General features: G+C 40.8%; 1 protein-coding gene across 1 annotated transcript in view; it reads left to right on the top strand.

Moving 5' to 3' along the window:
- Positions 1–5,756: 5,756 nt before the first annotated feature.
- The window catches only part of SUCLG2 (succinate-CoA ligase GDP-forming subunit beta), a 274,915-nt gene continuing 262,675 nt past the window's right edge, over positions 5,757–17,996 (top strand). Inside the window, 1 exon segment of the mRNA XM_028518141.2 lies at positions 5,757–5,907. Coding sequence (XP_028373942.2) covers positions 5,824–5,907 — 84 coding nt within the window. The 5' untranslated portion in view covers positions 5,757–5,823.

The following is a 17,996-nucleotide window of genomic DNA, read 5'->3' as shown; positions in this document are numbered from 1 at the left end:
AAAGTTTGATCGTGGAGTTTTAGAACTTAACAATGTATGCAAATTTACGAGAAGTGTTACATTGCTAACTTCCAGTTCATATAAGATGCTGTTATACCTGTAATTCAATTTACTAATGGGGAAATTGAGGCTCATTGAGGTAGACACTAAAAAACAAACAAACATGAAAAGAATTTCTTAGTCAAGTAAAGAGGGCATGGTGGATAACAGCCACTGGGATCTCAAGAACTTCACAACACATTTTGGAAAATAGGTATCATTATAGTCTCCTTTTCACATATGAAACAATTGAGGCTGTGAAGTAATTTGTCCAAGGTCATGGAGCTTTTAAATCACAAAGTCAAGACTTGAGCTCGTTATATCTGATATGTACCTCTGAGCTTCAATCTGATATCAACAGTACAGAATGCTTCTGAGAGTGCTATTGCCTGTGGACACAGTCACTGTTCAAACAGTCCACAAGTACAATTTCAATAAGGAAAAAACATAGAATTGCTGTTTATTCACCCTTACCCAATTTTTCTATATGTCATAGCTGCCCTAGACCCTGGTAGGAAATGGATTTTGCATCAGAGTGTCAAGGTTTTCTGGAAGCAGCATTTAGTGATACCTGCATTTACAGTTTATCAACTTTATGTTCTACATTTAGGAACTCAATGGAGGAAAGTAGAGTAAATTATCTCTTGATATATCAAGACAATTATTGAGAGTTGGCCTCTCAGTGGCTTAATTTCTTTGCTTTTTTTTAGTTTTTAAACTAAGAAAACATTGGAGATGTTTTAATATGCAGATCATAGACCCCATGGTAAGTGACTTTGATTCAGTAGATCTATATCGGAGTCTAAAAATCTGCATTTTTGAAGCTCTAGAAATATAATGGGTCAAAGCAATCTTAAGAAAAAAATAAGGCTGGGGATACCATGTTCCTTGGTTCCAAACTATACTACAAATCTATATTAAACAAAACAGTATGGTATTGGCATAAAAAGAGACACATAAATTAATGGAACAGAAGAGAGCCTGGAAATAAAAACACACATATGGTCAATTAATTTATGATAAACGGGACAAGAATATAAAATGGGAAAAAGACAATCTTTTCAATAAATGCTGCTGGGAAAACTGGACAGACACATGGAAAAGAATAAAACTCGATTACTATCATATACCAATACAAAAATTAACTCAAAGTGGATAAAAGATTTGAATGTAAGACCTGAAATCATGAAACCCTTAGAAGAAAATATAGGAAGTAAGTTTCTAGACATTGGTTCTAGTGGTTTTTTTGGACCGGACTCCAGAAGCAAAGTCAACAAAAGTAAAAATAAACAAATAGGATTATATGAAACCCAAAAAAGCTCTGCACAATGAACAAAATTAGCAATAAACCAAAAGAAATCCTAATAATGGGAAGAGATATTTGCAAATCATTTATCTAATAAGGGATTACTATCCAAACTACATAAAGAATTCATACAACTCTAGCCCTGGCTGGTATAGCTCAGTGGATTGAGTGTGGGCTGCAAACCAAAGTGTCGCAGGTTCGATTCCCAGTCAGGGCACATGCCTGGGTTGCAGGCCATGACCCCCAGCAACCCCACATTGATGTTTCTCTCTCTTTCTCTCTCTACCTCCCTCCCTTCCCTCTCTAAAAAATAAATAAAATAAAATCTTTAAAAAAAAGAATTCATACAACTCAATAACAAAATAATAAAACGCCTGATTTTTAAATGGACAGATAGTCTGAATAGACATTTTCCCAAAGAAACATTTACATGGCCAACAGACACATGGAAATATGCTCAACATCACTATTTATCAAGAAATGCAAATCCATATGACCTCATACCTGTTAGAATGGCTATTATCAAAAAAGACAAGAGACAACGAGTGTTTGTGAGGATGTAAATAAAAGAGGAACCCTTATGCACACTAGGGGGGCATGTAGTAAATTGGTGTAACCTCTATGAAAAACAATATGAAAATTCTTCAAAAAATTAAAAATAGGAGTACCATATGATACATTAATTCTACTTCTGGAAAAGCTTGTGCACCTCTATGTACAATACAGCATTATTACAACAGCCAAGATATGGAAAACAATGCAAGCATCCATTAATGGATGAATGGATAAAGAAAATGTCATGTATATAATTTACAGTGAAACATTACTTGGCCATGAAAAAAATAAATAAATCTTGCTATTTGCAAAAACCCTGGATGGACCTAGTGAATATTATGCTAACTGAAAAAAGTCAGATAGGGAAAGACAAATGCCATATGATCTAATGTATATGTGGAATTTAAAACAAAACACAAAACAAACAAACAAAACATAACTTATACTCATAGGACACTAGAGAACACATTGTATTACCAGAGGGTAGGAGTAATGGTGGGGTTGAGGCAAACATGGGGTAAAAGGGTCAAGAGGTGCACATTTCCAATTATAAAATATAAAGTCAGGGTATGTAATGTATTGCTTGGAGAATACAGTAAATATTGTACTAACTCTGCATAGAGACAGATGGTACACTTACTGTGGAAATCATTTCAGAATACATATAAATGTCAAGTCACTATGCTATACACATGATACTACTATTATATGCCTATTATACTTCAATAAAAATTAGGTTTCCTGACCATTACCCTCTGCCAGCTTCCTGGAAGCAACCACTTCAAACACTTTTAATACTTTCATCTGGTTTTTACTCATTTCCAGAGTTCACCAGTGCTATCAAGATAAGTTACAAAGTGCCTGGGCCCTTGCAACTCACATCTCAGAGTGGCTCTGGTATTTCACATTAGATATCAAACAAAAATCATTAAGAACCTATTAGCAGAAGACAAACAACGTTTGTTAAACCCCTGCTAGGCACAAGATCCTTACATACAATATCTCATTGAATATATACTACCACCTTATGAAGTAGGTACTTCCCAGGCTACAGGTTTTTAAGGGGTAGAGGTGGCTTTTGAATCCAATCTCGTTTAACCGAAAACCCTGTGCTTGTCTCAGTAAAGCAAAGTGTAGAACTCTGTAGTGGAACCTCTGACCTCTAAGAGCTTCCTGTTTGGAAAAAATGCTCAGAAAATAGGAAAAATTCTTTAGAGCAGCTCAGTAAGTGGGACTTATCCTACCTGTGTTACTGCACACCTCCTCTAGTCCTGGCTGAGTGTGAGGCACTGGAGATAGCATACAAATGTCCTCCTGCTCCATCATCCTAGTTCCTTGGCTGCAGAGAAGGCAGAATGAGAGAATGTGCTTGAACACACTGAGGAATTGGTGACACAAGACTTGGGCCCCAAACCTGAGGACCAACTGAAACAGGAAAACTCATACAATGCTACTCAGACCACACAGTCCTCAGTTATGTACTAATAAGTAGTAAACCAATTAACGACTACCAAATGTACTTGAATGGCAATTAGAAAGCCTCTCTATATGCCACTTTCCAAACTCATACTCTAATAGAAAAACGTCATCCTAGAACACTGAACCAAAGAATGTCTTAAATATCTCCTTTCTTTTCATAAAATGTACTCTTCTTTCAGATCCCTTCTAGTCTCTGCTGGAAGGCTGATTTCCTTACCATGGTAACACCTGAGTTTACAGTCTTTGATGAATTCTACAGGTGATCTGCTTCTTGATGACATGTTCAAAACACTCACCAAGTTTAAACATTCAGTCTACAAACATTAATGAGTCTCTGCTCCATCTTGTTAGATGGCATCTCCAGTAGAAGTAATGATGGACGATGGGAACTCAGATCTACTCATGTCAAGGGGAGGGTATGGAGTGAAGTGGTTAGATTCTAGATTTGGGGTATGACTCCAAGCTATGTGACTCTGTGCAAGTTACATAATCCCTCTGTGGCCCACTTCTCTATGACAAAATAGGAATAACAGTAGGACACAGTCGAAGGGTTTCTGTGAGGTTTAAAAAGACCCATATCCAGAGGCAGCAATAGGATGTGTAAGCAATAGCAAAGAGCATAGGTTTGGCACAGAATAAAAAAATAATCCACGAGTCCATACTGATACCAATGAATACTAGAATAAGTAAAGAAATGTGGGAGAAGGTAAAGCTCTTCTCGGAGTAGAATCTCAACTAAAATATGTAGAAAAGGGTGGAACTAAATAATTGCCATTTTGCAACCATCACAGTAATAAGTGATTCAAACAATAATCACTAACAGATACTAAACCTAGCAGATAAAATTGTAATGAAATGAGGAATAGGCTATAAATCTATATATCTCTATCAAGAATAGCAAATGGCAAAATATACATGGCAACTCTGGGTAAAGGATATTTGTGCATTTTGGGGTAATATTCTTACAACTTTTCTGTGTATTTGATTTGTCAAAATTAAATTTTAAAAAAGGAGGGAGGGAGAGGAAGAAGAAAATTACAGCAATAGTTGCCCAGTTCTGTTACATTGTACCATTTTCTCCCATGATAACAAGCTCTGGAACAAGTAAATTAAAAAAAAAATCTAAAAATAGTGCTTAATGAGCTGGGGACAAGAGAGAGAATGGGTTTAATTCCATTTCCACTCGCTATCAGATCTGTGACCAGGAGCAAGTTCCTTAATCTCAATGTGTCTCAGTTTCCTTTTCTGCAAAATGTGGATTTTACACTTCTACGTACTGGAAAATGTTGCTATGGAGACTACATTTGTTCATATTTGTAAAGTTTTTGGCATGCACTAAGCATATTTGCTAGTTATTTTTATTTTTTTTAGTTTTTAAAATTGATTTGAGAGATGGAGAGAAAGAGAAAGGGAGGGAGGGAAGGGGCAGAAAGAAAAAGAGAGCGAGAAGGAGAGAGAGGCAGACATCTATTTCTTGTCCCTCTTATTTTATGCATTCATTGGTTGATTCATGCATGTGCCTTGACCTCCGGTAACCTGGGCTATCAGGAAGACATTCAAACCAAGTAGCTACTGGACCAGGGATATAGTCATTTTTATTGCATGTCCAGTCTTTAGAGTTGGTAAACTCCAAATGTTGTTATAGTGATGACAGGGCTTTGAATCCTTCAATAGTTTTGCATTAATACTCTGTTAGGATTAAAACGAAATCTTACTAAGATGTACGCAGGGGTGCCCAACCTGCAGCCTGCTGGCTGCTTGCGGCTCAGGATGACTATGAATGCAGCCCAACACAAACTCGCAAATTTACTTAAAAGATTATGCGATATTTTTTTTGTGATTACATGTCAAAATATATCAATGTGTGGCCCAAGACAAGTCTTCCAGTGTGGCTCAGAGTGCCAAAAGGTTGGACACCCCTGAAGGGTTTCCGCCAAAATCACCAGACCCATTTGCCTCTCCCTTATTCCTTCGTCTCAGCTCAAATGTCCCCATACTCCAGACCAGCCTGTGACCCAGGAGTAGGCTGTTACTTGGTCGATAATGTCAGCCCAGGCCCCTCCCTCCATCCCTCAATGCAAGGACTAATAGTTGCTTGTCTGTTGGTCCACGGGGACAGTTGAAGCCCCATGACCACTGGACTTGGGATCTTTTTTTTGCTTACAGGCATATTCCTGGTGGCATAGTGCCAAAGCCACCCCTCCGCTGAAAGCTAAAAGCGGACTTGGGGACTTGGAGCCTGGTCTGGGATACTGACGGACTGACGGATTGGCTGCTCCACCAGCGGGCCCCAGAACTGGGCGCTGCCCAGGGAAGCGTCTGCGTCCAGGGCGCACGTGGTAAGGGAGGAGCTTGGTAGTGGGGGAAGGCTGGGACCGCCTCTTTCCACTTCCCCCACCAGCACCTCGCTCAGTTAGCTCTCCGCGCGGGCTATCCTGTCTAAGATGGCGTTCCCGGCGGCAGCGCAGGCCCGAACTATTCTGCGAGACCTAGTGCTCTGGCCACCGCTTCTAGCTGCCAGGTCGCAGGTGAGCAGGCCGTAGGGGGTGCAGGAAAGGCACTGGTGGGGCACCCGCTTGCCTGGCCCCTCTTGTCCTCCTGTCCTATTTCTGCCCCAGTGTCCGGCAGCGCGGCGCTGCACCGGCGCACGAAGGACCTTGCACCCTCCCTCCTCTCTGGTGTGGGCTTAAGGGCTGAGAGGGGCGCCTGGTCTCTGCTCCAGACTGTGAGCCACCCAGGTCTCAGATGGCCCCAGCATCACTACTCGAGCTTGCGGGGAAGGCGTCTGGCCCGGTAAGGGCGCAGCATGCAAGTTGAGGAAGTTTCTCCCATGGCGTTTTGGAGTTCTGAGGTTTTACCCGCTTTCCAGTTAAGGTTTTGAAATGTCTCTACTTCTGAGCGCTTTTGTTAAGCCATGTGTGAACTTGCCTAGAAACCCGTCTCAGCCTAACTTTTCTATAGGCTACCTGCTTTTGCAGACCTCTACGGGGGGAGCTAGGGAAGTGCCCTCCCCTCTCCCGCCCTTCAGTGAAAACCAGTCTGGTCACTAAAACCCATCAGAACATTCGCCCTGTCCACTTTCTCCTTGTTTATAGGAAGTGAAACCCCAAGAGGGCCAGTGGTGGATGCCCAATATCGGATGTTGGAACTTGGCCTCCAGTAGAGTTTACTTTTGGGGGATGGCAAGAGGCAGAAGTTCTTTGTGGAGTTTGGAGTTGGTAATGACTCTTGGAGAAATCACTCAAGTACTTGACATTTTATTGCCCATATCAGGGGTGTCAAACTCATTTTCACCAGGGGCCACATCAGCCTCAGGGTTGCCTTCAGAGGACCGAATGTAATTTTAGGACTGTATAAATCTAACTACTCCTTAACAGTTAAGCAAGAGCTGGGCACTGCTGCTGGGTAGAAACAAGGTGCTGGGCCAGATAAAATAAGGTGGAAGGCCGGATTTGGCCCGTGGGCCTTGTGTTTGCCACCTGTGCCATAGATAATCAATCCCTCTCCCCCTTTTAAGAAAGGACAGTGTGGGGCTCAGCCACAGCAATGCAACATCCTTGTCCAGTTTTCCGTTTCTAATTGATGAGAAGCAGGTTATCACCTATGCAATTTTAACCACGGTATGTATAGTATAGTTTGTAAGAAAAAGATAGCTACTAATGATTTTTTGAGTTACTCTAAACTTTGACTAATTTTGACATCTGCGAGGTTTTTTTTTTATTTTCTGCTTTCACTTCCTGACTTTTCATTTCTCTCCTTTTGTTAATATAAACTTAAAAGGTGCTAATACTTATTACTGTAATATCTTTAATAGGCACTTGACAGTATGGTGGGATAGCAAAAGAAATGGTGGTTTTGTCTAATTAAAATCACTAATTGTTGTAATAGAGTAAGGAGGATATTTCCAGGTGATCAAGTTCTATTCATTATTTAGGTGTGACAAAAAGCTAGAACCGTGGTACTGTGAGTGTGGACTTGCATTGTTGAGAAATATGGGACACAGGGCATGAAAACTCAGGCAAAAGAAATAATTGTTCATAGAAACATAGGTGTTTAGCTGAATGCAGGACTTCTTACTTGCCTAACCAAGAAGTGGGAACTTGAACACAACTCTTTAGAGAATCTGGTTGTGGAGAGATACCCTTGGTTTGACCAATTGCATCTAGTAAACTTGATTTACATTGTAAATGATTTATTATCTTGTAAACAGAAGGCTTAGAAGATGAGCAAAATTTTTTAAAGTCAGAACGGTCCAAGAATCAGAAATGGACATTAGTGAGTATCTAGCCCAATCAATGCATCTCACAGGTAGAAAAATTGAAGCCTAAGGAAGTTCAGTGACTTGTTCAAGGTTATAAAGAAAATTTATGACAGAGCTGATTGCAGAATAAAGGCTTATACCAGGCGTTTGCTTTGTGAGTGTAGCTTTGCTCATGAAATGCAATATGCATTCATGTACATTAGTCTGCATACCAGTAGGCACTATATTGCACCGTTAAAGTCACTAGCACTGCTACACAGTTTATTTTTTTCTTTATAAAAAACATCTTGGAATTGGCAAAAATAAAATAGGTGAATATTGCTCCTGACCTTAAGGAACTCTTCAGATTCTTGGATGCTTCATCTAAATCTGCTTGGACATGCACCTATGCCCTCCCTTGACTGAGGCATATATTACAATTGAACGTCACCCACTTTTCTCACAAAACTTAAGAATCCTCACCAAGTGCCTCAGAAATCTGTTGCCACTTTTTTAACTCAGACCTGTTTTGTACCAGGCCTAGTGCAAAACTGTTAGATATACAGACATAGAAGACTGAGTGTCTACTTTAAGAAGTAACTTTAACCACTCTTATGAAGGTACCCATAGAGTGACACTTTACTCCCTCCCTGTAGTTAAATTTAACATTTGACATATATTCCTAATGCATAATGCCACTGAAATTTTTTTAAAGATGTTATTTAGAGAGGGGGGGAGGGAGGGAGAAAGAGAGGGAAACATCAATGTGTGGTTGCCTCTCATGTGCCCACTGCTGGGGACCTGGCCTGCAACCCAGGCATGTGTCCTGACTGGGAATGGAACCAGCAACCCTTTGGTTTGCAGGCTGACATTCAGTCCACTGAGCCACACCAGCCAGAGCTGAAATTTTTTATTTCCTGTGTTCTTGGCGTCACTGTTTTGATGTTTTGATTGCTTTTATATCCTTAAAGGGCCCACTTTAGCGATTTTTTTATTTTACATACATTTTTGTATTTGGCTGATAGCTAGAACAGGACTGTTCCAGGTGCTGAGGTTTGGAAGTGGTGGACAAGGTAGGCAGAGTCTTTGACCCTTGGCCACATGACACTTTAATGAACTAGGGAACAGCTAGCATGTACATACAGAAACAATAATGAAGATGATTTCAGCCAGTGACAGATGCTATGAGGAAAACAAAGCAGGGTCTTGGGATCTCAAATGAATAGTTTAGCCAGCAGGGTGGTATAGATTAGAAGATTAAGGAAAACTGATTTAACAAGGTAGTTTTTTTGTTTTGGTTTAAATTTCTTATTGAATATAATACACATACTAAAAATATGTATATTATAAGCAAACAACTTGATGAGTTCACCGACTGAACACATCCAGGTAACCAAATCCAGATCAAGAAAATAATCATTTACCAGTAACCTAGGGATGCCTCTGGTGCTCCTTACTTTCATTGCCCTACCCCTAAAGAGGGTAACCCCTCCCCTGACTTACACCAATCATACACTGGTTTTGTTCCTCTTTGTGCTTTATGTAAATGAAATTATATGACATGCACCCATAGAACTCAACATTATGTTTATGAGATCCTGGAAGTGACTTTTTGATATTTGAGCTGAGACCTGAGGAATGAAAAGTAGCCAGCAGGGGAAACTCCAGGGAAGAGTGTGTTGATAGGTAGAGAGGATAGCAAGTACAAAGGCCCTGAAGTGGGAATGAGCCCTGAGTCCAGGTAGTTAAAGAGGGAGAAGGTGGTATAGTACAAGTAGTAATCTGAGGGGTCAGCAGGGGCCAGGTCCGGTGAGCACTTGGAGGGTCTTATAAGGTGTTTTTAAGAGCTTAGAGTAGTTTAGTGACTTGCTCAAAGTTACTCAACTAGTAAACAATAGCTGAATCTGAATCACAGCCCTGGCTGCCCAACGATAGGCATTTTTCATTAGTGTGCTGTACACTCTGTTAGGGATATAGCTAGGCTGGTTTTGAATTTTTACAGGGCAATGTTTAGTGAACTCAGCGTTCCTGTAAAGATCTACATTGTTAGGCATCATCTCACAGACCCAAATCCTGGCAGATGCCACTTTGCCATGTCCAAGTAACAAGGAGAACATGGTGCTGTGGTACGTGGCAGTGTAATATAACAGGAACAGCCTTGGTGGGCATGAGATGAACCCATTCCATCCCTCACATCTCAGAGGATGTCTTGGCTGAGGGCACCGAGTTTTAATGGTAATTGTAAGTGTGGTATTGTTGCTTTTTCATACATTTCCTCTTTCATAATGGCTGGGTGAAGGTCATAGAGCTGTTCACTTGTAAGGGGAGCAGAGGGAGACACTGTAAGAAGCACCACCCCCCAGGTCTCCAGCTGTAGAATCTTTGTTGTGTGCTTCTTCACAAAGCCCAGAGCTTCTGTTTAGGAACTTGGAGAGAAATGTGTATTGTTGAAGGAAACTGCTTAACCTGCCCCTGTTGTTCTATACTTCAAAATGGGTGACTGCAGCTTAACTCTCTGTGCTTTCTAGAAGTAGGAGGCCCAAGACGGATGTTAGCCTTTTAGAAGGGAAGGACTAAAGGTCATGTATAAGTTCTTATCTGCTGATTGAGGCTGTGGAGGCTGCATTGGAAGTTGTGACTTAACCTATATCTGCCTTCTTGCCTAGAAAAAAAATAAGGCGTTTTTCTTCTTTTTTAAAAAAGTCAAGTACAGCTACAATTTCTGCTGTTAGAAAATGAATCCATCTTAGATCATTTAGATGCTAAACTATTGACCTTCTGTGTGGGGAAGACCTTTAACTGATAGCTCCTCTGCCAAATTGGTTTTGTTTACTGTAAATGAAATATTTCTGTAATGCGTGGGTGATGAGCTCATGAAATCACAGCAGTGAGAACTTTGCTGCCCTTGTACCCTGGCCCAGCTCTGCAGGCACAATGCCCAGAAAGTCCCTAAAATATCTGGTATTTTGAGGAGAGAAATAAATTACATAAGTAAACTCAGATCATTCGTTCAACTGTCTTTACTACTCAATCTGGAATTGTCAGTTGTTGCATCTCTCATTGTTACTTGATGGAAATGTTTTGTCTGAAGTATTTAAGAAATTTGTACATGTTCAAGCAAATGATAACATTAATACACTAATGAAATTTTGGGAAATAATACCAGGAGTTAGTCTGGTGAAGAAGGTGAAGGCAGGGAGGGCATTCCTGATGGAGTAGACTGTGTGCAAAGGCCGAGGAGAGAATGTGAGGAGTCAGAGGGGTCATTGCAAACATTTTTCTGTGGAGCGTGCAGCTGAGTAACAGGAGGAGGTGAAGAACAGTGATCTTTAGGACAAAAGAGGCCCAGAACTCTGCATGGCATAAAACTACATAACTAAAAGTTAAGCCAATATTATTCATTTAGTAAATGTTTTGTGAATACTTAGCGTGTGCTCAGTGCTGTTTGTTGTAAACTCCTGAAGGCAGGGAGTATGCTTATTTAGTTTTTCACTGTAAACCCAGTGCTTTGAGTTAAGAGAATGCTGGTACTTACCCAACGAGTGTTGTATGACTGAGTGAACACAGATGAAGCTACATGGCTCCTGCCCTCAAGGGACTCATAGTCTAGTGACAAAATTGGCATGTAATCCAGTAATCATATGGCAGCATTGCAAGTGATGCAGAGGGGGAGCAGGAACAGGAGGAGCAGAAGCAGATTATGTCCTCAGTCTTTTAAGACACTGCTTGTTCCTGCAACAAGGCACTTGCTGTTCCCTCTCTCTCTGAAACATTGTTCTCTCTGAACTCATGCCTTGTTCTTTCCCTTCATTCAGCTCTCTGATTCAATGTAAGTCTTCAGACAGGGCTTTCCCTGAGTATCTGGTACCCCTCTCCCCAGAAGTATTTTCTATCCCTCACCGTATACACTTTATCTGGTGGTTTATTACGTGTTTTTGTTTGTTTGTTTATTGTCTGTGTTCCACCTTCTCTCACAAATGCAAGAATTTAAGCTCTGAGGGCAGATTTTTCTTATACACTTCTGCTATTCTCCTGCTGGCCTGACTATTCTCCTGCTGGTCTGACTAGGTATTCAGCAAGCTTTTGTGGCCTAAGTGAATTAGTGGGGTACATAGAGAAGAAGGAAGAGGCAGATAAGTAACAGGAGAAGTTGAGGAATGATACGGATAATTTTGGCAAGTGAGGAAGGAAGGGGCTATAGGAAATCTAGTTGTGAAAGGGCTTTTGTAATAATGGGAGTATTCTTTCCTCTGTGACAGACCCTGTGCACAATTGTTTCTGCACATTATTTCTTTAACCCATATACAGTATTACTGCAAGAGAGACTGTACTGCCTTCATGTTGCATGCCAGGGAATGAGGCACAAGGGGTCACATAGTAGCTTGCTTAAAATCACAGTGCAGTCAGTCATCTGCCTTGTGCTGATAAGCCACTTATACTTTTAAAACATTAATGTAGATTGCCAAAGGATCCTGTTTGAGCTGACATTTGGTTGCACTGATTGCTTATCTTTTCCCACCTTTTTGCCCCCGAGTGCCAGGTAACTCCCGAGTGCCAGGTAACTCCCGTCATTTGGGCTTGTGTTGACTCAGGTGTACTAACCAGCACTGAGCAATTGTCCTTGCCAGGACTTCATTCATCTCCCTCCTTCCCTGGCTTTGGCCTCTGGGAAACAGTAACAGAGGGGAAAGGAGAATGAGTTCTATGTTCAAATAGAACTAAGTTCAAATTCTGGTCTGTCTGGTTCTTGCTCTGCAAATTATTGAACTTGACAAAACCTCAATTAATTGTTCTCTGAAAGAGAATAATTCTCACAGATGGTTACTAAGATTAAATAAGATGATATATATATATATATATATGACATTTGGCACTATGATTATGGTGGGCTCACAGCGATTTTTTCCTCATTGTGGATTTGAAGGTAAATTTACTTGCATTTTTTAAAACTTATTAAACTAGAATAATTTTCATTTCTCAGATTTCATAAACATGTATTGTTTGCTGCCATATCAGGGTTAGACCCTGGCTTGGTGTTAGCATATGTTTTATTTCACTTAATTCTTGCAACAACCATGTGAGACAGAGGTGGTTATTCTCAGTTTACATGTGGGGAACTGGAGGTTCACAGAGTTCAGGGCCTGCCTCTTGGGCTCCAGTCATCTCCATTGCTTCACAGATGACATGAAGGTCTGGTGAGTCCCAAGGTGGCAGTGGGGAGAGACACAGGGAGGGAGCTTAGTTGTACCATCCTGGATGTTGCTCATTTCAGAAACATTTGCACATCATGATGTTGACTTAGTAGTCATGGCTTCTGGAATTCATGTGCATTAATATTAATAATTCAATGTAGGGGGGCACCTACAAGACAGACTGTAATTACAACGTGTACCAAAGGGCAACTGGTGTGTGCCTTTACTGTCTGCCCAATACGAAGCACTGCCTCCAGGGTGGCAGGATCACGGGAGAAATTGGGAAATGCATTGCTTTGCCAGGTGCACTTTGGGTGATGGTCATGGAGGATGGCGTTCCCTGGTGTCCTGAGTTCAGACTTTGATCAGTGTGCTGATTATGTGGTTGGACTTTGCCCTTTTCTGAAAATGGTTCCAAATGAATAGCACTTAGGCACTAGTCCTCAAAGAATAGATTTCTAATATTTGCCTCTAAAGTTTATTTTTATTTAAAAAATTGGAAGGATTTGGTATAAAGTATGAATTGGTATTGGAGACATTAGGAATAGGCCAATTGAAGGAATAGGTCTGTGTAAGCTTGGGTCCTGTGAGTGACAGTGGGCCCTATTTCTCCGTGTACTTGCCATGTTTCCATTCCCAGGCTGTGTTAGTCCATGGTTGTGATTCCAGGGTGCTGAGGAATCTCAGGAGGGCTGCCTTGTGGAGTTTGAGGTGGGGGAGCACTAAGAGATGAGGCTGGAAACATAAGCAGGGGCAAAATTCTGCTTTATTTTTTTTACATTTTATTTATTTCTTTTTAGTGAGGGGAAAGGTGGGAGAAAGAGAGGGAGCAAAACATCAGTGTGTGGTTGCCTCTCATGCACCCCCTACTGGGGACCTGGCCTGCAACCCATGCATGTTCCCTGACTGGGAATCGAACTGACAACCCTTTGGTTCAAAGGACAGCACTCAATCCACTGAGCCACACTAGCCAGGGCAAAATTCTGACTCTTGTGAGTCTGGAAATGGAATTAAAGTTTATCCTGAGGTCAATGGGGGCCATTGAAGGGTTTTAGATGGTAGGGTGTCAGGGCAGTTTGTGCTTTCCAGTACTCTTTCTTTTTTTTTAAGATTTTATTTATTTTATTTTTAGAGAGGGGAAGGGGGAAGAAAGAGAGGGAAACATCAATGTGTGGTTGCCTTTTGAGCACTCCCTACTGGGGATCTGGCCTGCAACCCAGGCTTGTGTCCTGACTGGAAATCTAACCAGTGACCCTTTGGTTTGCAGACTGGCACACAATCCACTGAGTCCCTCCAGCCAGGGCTAGAGTATTCTTTATACATGTAGTAGGGCAAGAGTTGGAGGAATGACAGAATGGAGATCATTTGAAAGACTTGTAAAAACTCAGTGCATTAGTAATTATGGTCAGGATAATAGGCATTCAGCAGAATTGGAGTCAAGACTACCTGGGTTCAGATCTTGCCTTCAGCACCAATTACCTTTTTGTTCTTTGATGCTTCCTTAACATTTTATTACAAGACTCACTTTCTTTTTCACATTTCAACATCTCTGAAAACTGAATGTGTTTGTATACTTGTGTCATAGATTGGTTAACAGTTTTTTCCCCCTCCAATGGCATATAAAATGAGAGAATAATATAATTTTAGCTTAAACTAAAATTAGGGTGATTACATATTTTATTGCCAAGTTGGGATACTTTTGAATGTGAACTTGAGCACTGTGAATGATTATACCAGGACAACAGGTGTAATGAAACCAAGACTGTTACTGGAAAACAGGTATATAGTCATGGAACTAAAATGGACTCAATGGTGGTAATGGAATAGGAGAGGAACATTGACCTTATTAAGGGAACCCTGGACAGGACCCATTATTTCCCTGCTGGGTCCCCATTGCTGGCTCCTCACTGCTGACTTCTCCCATCCTTTGCCACATAGTAAAAAGGTCACAAAGGCCGTTTACTGTTCCTGAGTGAGAGGGTGTGAGGAGACCTACTTGGACTTACCTTAAGGAAGAAAAAAGGTTTATTGAAACTGACACATTAGAATTCAAGACAGATTTTCCTTGATGTTGGCTTCTCTGTGCCTTTTCTGTTCTGTTAACTGGTCGCTTACCAAAGAGATGGTCACATCTTTTTATAACTTCTGCTGCCCATGACTTTGTCTATTCACACACCCAGTCCAGCCCTTTGCCCCCAACACATCATCCAGCTTCTATTTCCGAGAAAGTTATAGTTCTAATAACAAGAAAATCTCACTAGTCTATATCATCCTTTTGCACTCAGGTTTGGGTTGCTGGGGTACTTCTCACCAACCAATGAGCTATAGATTTCAGGTTTCCATAATGCCCTCCTCAGATTTGATTAATTTGCTAGAGTGGCTCATAGAACTCAGAGAAACATGTGGCTTACTAGATCACTGGTTTATTATAAAAGGATGTAACTCAGGAACTGCCAGATGAAAGAGATGCTTAGGGCAATGTATGTGGGGTGGGTTGTGGAGCTTTCATGTTCTCTGAGCAGCTAGCCCCTCTCCTTAAATCTCCGTGTAGTCACCCACCAAGATGCTTCCTAAACCCCGTAGTTCTGGGATTTTTGTGGAGGCTTCATTACATAGGCATAACTTGAAATCATTGGCCATTGGTGATTGAATCTCTGGCCCCTCTCATCTCCCCTGAGATGAAGGGATGGAACTGAAAATTTCAACCCTCTAATCCAAGGGTGTCAAACTCATTTTCACTGGGAGCTACATTAGCCCTTTGGGTGCCTTCAAAGGGCCGAATATAATTTTAACTCCTTAATAGTTAAGGAGTAGTTACATTTATAGTCCTAAAATTATTTCAGCCCTTTGAAGACAACCAGGAGGCTGATGTGGCCCCCTGTGAAAATGAGTTTGACACCCCTGCCCTAATCCCTGTTTGGTTCCCCTAGCAACCAGCCCCCATCCTTAGTTTATTTAGGGACTTCTAAAGTTGCCTCATTAACACAACAAAGACATCTTTATCATACTTATGAAATTCCTAGGGTTTTAGGAGTTTGTACCAAGACCAGGGTTGAAGACCAAATATGGTTTTATTATTGTAAATCACACTATCATAGGGTACTTTTAGGATTGGAGTACCAAATCCAAAAGTAGCAGGACATGTTGTGAGTATAATGGATGCTTTCTGTTTTGTTTGATATAGATTTATGGTGAGGCTTTTATGAGTGGTATAAAATTGATTTTATGACTATGTGTATTGTGGAAGAAAGAGTGGTACTGTAATAAATCATCAATTCCTAACTGGGCATGTCATGGTGGACAATCATGGCTCAGGCTCGTAGCTTCTGTATGAAAGAAAGGTTCTGAAACCAGCCCCGTTCATTGTTCTTGAACATCTAGAACGCTGATGGCAAACACAAGGCCTACTGACTGAATCCGGCCTTCCACCTTGTTTTATCTAGCCTGGTGCCTTGTTTCTACCCAAGAGCAGGACCTAGCTCCTTGTCCCCAGTTAAGGAGTAGTTACATTTATAGAGTCCTAAAATTACATTCGGCCCTTTGAAGGTAACTACAAGGCTGATGTGGCCCCAAGTGAAAATGAGTTGACACCCCTGATCTAGGTTAACAGTCTTTTGAAATGCCAGGCCTGATACCCCACAAAGGAATAACTACCCTCAAGAAAACACATAATCTTGTTAAGTACCCTGTAGTCCAGTCCCCACCTTGATTTCGCCCACCTTCATGTAATCTATCTTAAATCCCCTCGTTAACTTCAGATGTATAGAATAATCTGCAGACTTACTCTCTAGAGCATTTGAAGTCTTGCTTCCCAGCAAGTGTAAGTTGGGCCTAAAGAAACTCTTATAAAAATTCTTTACATCTCACTTTTTTTATGAATGAAAGATAACATGTTGTCTGACAAACCTGTAGGCTGTGGGGCTATTTCGTGTTATCTAGATGGCAGACAGGAATCCTCCTTAAGCAGTTTGCAAAACTAAACCATCAAGTTAAATGAATGAAATTTCAAGTTTGTTGCTGAAGCACCTGGACTTTTAGATGAATTAGTGCCGAGCCCATCTCTCTGTGCTTGCATCCAACTATGATAAGCTACTTATGTCAAGTTGGTAGGGGCCCTTTGTGCTGAACCCCAAAGTAGCCTAATTAAGGTTGCTGATAACAAGAAATGAGGGGAATCCATAGAGAGAGAAACCTGTGAAGTGGTTGGTTGCAGTTCTGTGATGATTAAGGATTGTGTCAGAGTCTCAGGCAAGGGATGTCACTGAAGAGTACTTCATACGCAAAAAAAATGAAGAGATAAACTTCTTCGCTTTGTGTCTCAAAAAAAGTTCTTTACAGGTTTGCATGTTTCTTACAGCAACAATGTTTTATATAAAATATACTTATAATGTGGGGGAAAACTTACAGGGTTAAACTTTAGAAAAGATGAGAGAAAATTATTTTATTTTCCGTTAAATGACGCGAGTGAGTATGGCATTTCATTGCTCCTGATATTGGCAGTGTGTCAGTAATGTTATCTTTCTACTAATCCATGAGTTACAGTATTACTTTCTTAATAATATATTTTTTTTCTGTGCTGCAGGAGGGGGGATGAATCCCCCCAACATACTTCAGGGTCTGTCTTAATAGGTCAGAAAACATTTCCTTTCCTGGAACTTGGATGTTTTAAATAAGCAAAATTGTTATAATTTAAGTAAAATTAATTCTGAATGCAAAGCAGTGTTTTTGTGATTGAATTTTGGAGAGTTGGAGGAGTAGGGAAGGAACTGCTTTTTTAAAAAATTTTATTAATCATTGTTGGGTTTAATCATTGTTTAATCATTGGGACAGTACAATTTTCTGTCCTTTACTCCCATCCCAGCCCACCCACCCATCCCTCCTCACCTCTCTCCCATTTCTACCCCCCTCGTTTTTGTCCATGTGTCCTTTATACTTGTTACTGTAAACCCTTCCCATTTTCATTCTCCTCTGAAATTCCCTTCCCTCACCCATCTGGTCACTGTCAGCCTGTCCTCTACTTCAGTGTCTTTGACTATATTTTGCTTGTTTCTTTATTTTGTCGTTTAGGTTCCTGTTAAAGGTGAATCATATGGTATTTGGCTTTCACTGCCTGGCTTATTTCACTTAGCATAATGCTTTCCAGCTCACCCCATTCTGTTGCAAAGTGTAGGAGCTCCTTTTTTTC

Source organism: Phyllostomus discolor, chromosome 7 (genome assembly GCF_004126475.2).
Source record: "Phyllostomus discolor isolate MPI-MPIP mPhyDis1 chromosome 7, mPhyDis1.pri.v3, whole genome shotgun sequence".
Lineage (NCBI taxonomy): Eukaryota > Metazoa > Chordata > Mammalia > Chiroptera > Phyllostomidae > Phyllostomus > Phyllostomus discolor.
The sequence above is the reverse complement of the archived record's forward strand: the minus strand, read 5'-3'. Positions and strand labels throughout refer to the sequence as shown.